Source organism: Dipodomys ordii, unplaced genomic scaffold (assembly GCF_000151885.1).
Source record: "Dipodomys ordii isolate 6190 unplaced genomic scaffold, Dord_2.0 Scaffold95, whole genome shotgun sequence".
NCBI classification, from domain to species: Eukaryota; Metazoa; Chordata; class Mammalia; order Rodentia; family Heteromyidae; genus Dipodomys; species Dipodomys ordii.
This window is the reverse complement of record NW_012267311.1, coordinates 3,013,901-3,019,365: the sequence shown is the minus strand read 5'-3', so window position 1 is coordinate 3,019,365 and position 5,465 is coordinate 3,013,901. Positions and strand designations below refer to the sequence as shown.

At 44.4% G+C, this 5,465-nt stretch overlaps 1 protein-coding gene across 1 annotated transcript in view; it reads left to right on the top strand.

Moving 5' to 3' along the window:
- Window positions 1–5,465, top strand: part of Dcaf12 (DDB1 and CUL4 associated factor 12) — a 32,742-nt gene that overhangs the window by 22,333 nt on the left and 4,944 nt on the right. Inside the window, exon 7 of the mRNA XM_013026664.1 lies at window positions 4,047–4,209. Coding sequence (XP_012882118.1) covers window positions 4,047–4,209 — 163 coding nt within the window. The remainder of the gene's footprint in view (window positions 1–4,046; window positions 4,210–5,465) is intronic.

Genomic DNA, 5,465 nt, shown 5'->3' with positions numbered 1-5,465 from the left:
TTTTTTTTTTTTTTCCCCTGGGCATCACCACCTGGTCCATAGTCTCCAGGGTTTCCATAGGAACTCAGGTGCATGAGATCCAGGGAGGGTGAGTAAAGGAAAGGGACTTCATTCAATATGTGATGCTATTAGTATATATGGATTGTTTTTTGTTGTTTTTTTTTTTGTTTTGCCTGCATGGGGCTTGAACTCAGGGTGTAGATGCTGTCCCTGAGCTCTTGAAGAGCTCAAGGCTAAAGCTCTACCACTTGAGCCACAGCACCACATTCAGGCTTTTTTCTGTTTATGTGGTACTAATTAATCAAACCTGGGGCTTCATGCATGCTAGACATGTACTCTATTACTGAGCCATATTCCCAGCTCTCTCAGTGCCTTTTAGATGTAATATAGCAGGGAGAACATGCACTGTCTCTCTGATCTTGGCTTACCTCATTTAACATGGTTTGTTCTAGTTCCATCTATTTCCCTGGAGATGACATTATTTTTTCTATTGGCTGTGTAAAATTCCATCATATAGGTACCACTCTTTTTGGATCCACTGATCTATTGTGTGGCATCTGGATTGTTTCTATATCTTGGCTATAGTGCTGCAATAAACATGGATGTGAAGATGTCCTTATCATATCCTGGCTTCGGATGCTCAGGGTAGATGTCAAGGAGTAGTATGGCTGGGTTGTAAGGAAGGACTATGTTTAGTTCCTTGAGGAACCTCCAGCCTGCCTTCCATAGTGGTTGTACTAGTCTATATTTCTAGCAGCAGTGCAGTAAGGTTCCTTTGTCCCCACATTCCCACCAGCATTTGTTGTTAGAATTCAAAATGTTGGCCAGTCTTAACTAGGGGAAGATGGTATCTCAGGTTTGTTTTGATTTGCATGTCATTTATTGGCCTGCTTTTTTTTTTTTGAGGGGAGGGGGTCCGGTCGTGGGGCCTAAACTCTGGGCCTGGCGCTGTCCCTCAGTTCTTCAGCTCAAGTCTAGCGCTCTACCACTTGAGCCACAGCGCCACTTCCGGCTTTTTTCTTATGTGGTGCTGAGGAATCGAACCCAGGGCCTCAGGCATGCAAGGCAAGTCCTCTACCACTGAGCCACCTTCCCAGCCCTGGCCTGCTTTTTTTGAAGGGAAAGTTTTTTTGTCTGTCATGGGACTTGAACTCAGAACCTGGGTGCTGTTCCTGCGCTCTTCAGCTCAAGGTGAGTGCTCTAACACTTGAGCCACAGTGCCACTTTTGGTTTGCTGGTGGTTTATTGAGTTGAGAGTCTTATGGACTTTCTTGCCCAAGCTGGCTTAGAACTGTGATCCTCAAATCTCAGCCTCCTGTGTAGCTAGGATGCTAGGATTACAGGTGTGAGCCACCAGCACCTGGCAAAGGGAAAAGTCTTTTAAGAAGATCTGAACCAGGCACTGATGGCTCACACCTGTAATCCTAGCTACTCAGGAGGCTGAGATCTGAGGGTTGCAGTTCAAAGCCAGCCTGGGCAGGAAAGTCCATGAGACACTTTTTTCCCCCCATGATAATCTTATCTCTAATCACAGAAAAAGCCCAAAGTGGCATTGTAGCATAAGTGATGGAGTCCTATCCTTGAGCAAAAGGAGCTTAGACCTGAACTCAGGGCCCAGGAAGGACAAAAAGAAAAGGAGAGGGAGAGAGACAAAAAGCAAGAAAGAAAAAGATTTGAGGATGAGCCTCTCCAGATTGCACAGGCTTACTGAGGGCCTTCCTTACATTTCCTCCAGTGCACAGTATATTTAGGCGTTGTGCATGGATTATTGATTGCTTAGTATGTTGTATGAGCAGAGAAATGTAAAAGGAGCAAAACACCTGTGAAATAGTCAGGTAACTGCCTTATACTCTCATTCCACTTTTTCACTTTGGCACAATTACCACTTGAGCCACACTTCCGCTTCTAGCATTTTACTAGTAATTGGAGGTAAGAGTCTCAAAAATTTGACTGTGCTAACTCTAAACTGCAATTTGCAGGAGGTTTTGTTGTTTTGTTTTGTGCCAGCCTTGGGGCTCCAGACCTGGGTACTGTCCTTGAGCTTTTTTGCTCAAGGCTAGCTCTCTCTTTTTTTTTTTTTTTTTTTTTGTCGGTCGTGGGGCTTGAACTCCGGGCCTGGGCGCTGTCCCTCAGCTCTTCAGCTCAAGGCGAGCGCTCTACCATTTGAGCTATAGCGCCACTTCCGGTTTTCTGGTGGTTTATTGGAGATAGGAGTCTCACGGTCTTTCCTGCCCGGGCTGGCTTTGAACCTCGATCCTCAGATCTCAGCCTCCTGAGTAGCTAGGATTACAGGCGTGAGCCACCAACGCCCGGCGTAGCTCTCTACTTCTTGAGCCACAGTTGTTAATTGGAAAATAAAGAATCACTCAGACTTTCCTGCACAGGCTAGTTTCAAACTGTAATCCTCAAATCTCAAGACCTCAGTCTTCAGAGTAGCTAGATTACAAGTAAGAGCTACTAGTGCTTGGCTGGTTTGTTGTTTTTGTTGTTGTAAATTTATTATTATTATTATTATTATTATAAAGGAATAGATGGTTACAGTCATGTAAGTCAGGTAGAGAGTTTCTCTTTTGGACAATGTCACCCCTTCACTCTCTCCCATTTTTCCTTCCCATCCCTACCAACAAGTTCTAGTGAGTATCACTGCTGAATTTGTTTACCCTTTTGTCCCTCCCTTTCTGTGCCCCCCAAAACATAAATGAACAAACAAGACAAAAACAACAACAAAAACCAACGTTGTTTCCATTCCCTGAATGCTTTTTTTGTTGTTGTTGTTGGTCGTGGGGCTTGAACTCTGGGCCTGGACAGTGTCCCTGATCTCTTCAGCACAAGGCGAGAGCGCTACCATTTGAGCTACAGCGCCATTTCCGGCTTTCTGAGTAGTTTATTGGAGATAAGAGTTCCCCAGACTTTCCTGCCCGTGCTGGCTTTGAACTACAATCCTTGTATCTCAGCCTCCTGAGTAGCATGAGCCACTGGCACCCAGCTTGCTTTTTTTTTTTTTTTTTAAAGGCAGGTCTTGCTGTGTAGTCTGAATTAGCCTCTTAGTGGAGATCTTCCTGCCTCAGTCTCCCAAGCATTGGGTTTACAGATGTGTAGCATCAGGCCCACATAAAAAAATGGATTGAATTTATAGTACTTACAAACAACCTACATGTGTGTTATTTGTCTATATTCAGAGGCTTTTGCTTGTTTGTTTCTTCTGTGATAGGCATTTGCTTGCAAGGCTCTAGGAATTACTCATTTTAAATCCCAAAAGCTTTGAGCTCTACTGACTTTATATGGTATAGATTTGCTAGATCACAAGCATTTAGCATCTAAGGTGGATTTAGGTTATCTGGGATGAAGCCAGTTCTGTGGGTTTACTTTCTGTAGTATGCAATTCCTGTTCAACTGGGGAGATAGACTAAAGGTAGGCAGAAATTAGCTCCTTTATCTAAAGAGTAGTGAAGAAGGTAGTGGCCCTTCCTAGAGATAGTACAGGATGTGGATGTTAGCTTTCTTGCTGTGGGATTATTCCTGGAAACAGCCTGTAATTTTAAGCCTTTCCTACCATTCTGAGTATTTAATTTTAGATTTACCTTTTTCCCTAATTTGGGGAGGTTTTGTTTTTGTGGCAATACTGTGACTTAAACTTAAAACATTTTGTTTTGACTGTTTGCCTGTTGGTGGTACTGTACCATTTGAGCCATACAGCTAGGCTTTTTGCTGGTTGATGGTGACTGAGTCTTGCGGACTTTTCTGCCTGGGATGGCTTCAAACCACCACCTCCAGTTCTCAACCTCTTGAGTAGGACAGGGTTGCAGGCAAGAGCCACCAGTTTTTTCTGAGTTGGTCTCGTAACTTAACATTGCTTGTGTGTGATGAAAAACCCTACAAAGGTAGGGAAAGATTCCTCTCCCTCCCTTTTTTTGTGTCAGTTCTCAGGACAGGATCTTACTTTGTAGACAAGACTGGCCCGAAACTTTGGATCTTCCCACCTCAGCCTCCTGTGTGTAGGATTACTGGTTTGATGTCACAGCTATATGTCTTCTCATTGTTTTCAGCTCCTATCCACCAAACTTCCGTATTGCCGTGAGAATGTGTGTCTGGCCTATGGTAGTGAATGGTCAGTGTATGCAGTGGGCTCTCAGGCTCACGTCTCCTTTTTGGATCCACGGCAGCCATCATACAGTGTCAAGTCTGTCTGTTCCAGGGAGCGAGGCAGTGGTAAGTCTCCATGTGCCCTTCCAGTTTACAGTTACATTGTAAAATGAGTTTTGATGCTCAATTTCTATGTTGTTTTCCAAACAAGTACAGTGATCTGTATGTATAATACAGAATCATTGGTGACAAAGGAGAGTTTGGATATGCAAATATGGCAGTACTAATATGTGGCCATAGAAGTCTTTGTTACAGAAACCACTAGTGAAGATATTAGTAACTTCTGTGTTCTTTATTTCCCGTTGGTTGTGGATCTTGAACTCTGGGTCTGGGTGCTGTCACCCAGCTCTTCAGCTCAAGGCTAGTGCTCTACCACTTGAGCCACAGCACTACTTCTGGCTTTTTCTGTTTATGTAGTGCTGAGGAATCAAACCCAGGGCCTCATGTATGCAAGGTAAGTACTCTACCACTGAGCCACCTTCCCAGCCTGCCATGTTCTTTCATAGAGCTCTATATTCTATTCTGTGGTAACTTTTTTTTGCTGGATCTCTTTCTGAATTAAAAGGAATTGGCATGATGGGGTGAGGAAGAATTTATAAAGGGACATGAGGATACTGTGTATTGTTAGGTTTTTAAAAGGAGGTTGCCGAGTAAGAACCACACCACGCACGTGGTATTCAGGTAATGGGTAGGTTTATTTATCATTCTGGCTGGCACTAGGCCCAGTTGGCACTCCATGCAGCTGGGAAAGACCTGGGAAAGAGAGCTGGGAAAGTGCTGAGAAAGAAAGAGCTGGGAAAGAGAGCATCTGGGCCTGGGCTAGGCCTTATCTAGGGTATGGGCGGACAAAGGTGTGGCCACATCAAATTCAGATGTGACCTCAGCAAGTGCGGATGTGACCTCTTCCAGGTGTGCTAGTTGCCTAGGTAATGCAGGTACTGGGTAGAGACTTTGCTGCGAGGAGGGTGGAGTCTGCTCGCCATCCAGGAGCGGACCTTACATGTATTATGTGACAATTATACTCAATAAAACTAAGGAGAATACTGATTTTAAATTCATTCTGACTAATGGATGTTACTCTTCAGCCTCTTTTTATTTTGCCAGTCCTGGGGCTTGAACTCAGGGACTAGACACTGTTCCTGAACTTCTTTTGCTCAAAGCTAGCACTCTACCACTTGAGCCACAAGTGCCACTTCTGACTTTTTCTTTTTTTTTTTTTTTTGGGTCCAGTCGTGGTACCTGAACTCTGGGCCTGGGCGCTGTCCCTCAGCTCTTTTAGCTCAAGGCTAGCGCTCTACCACTTGAGCCACAGCGCCACTTCC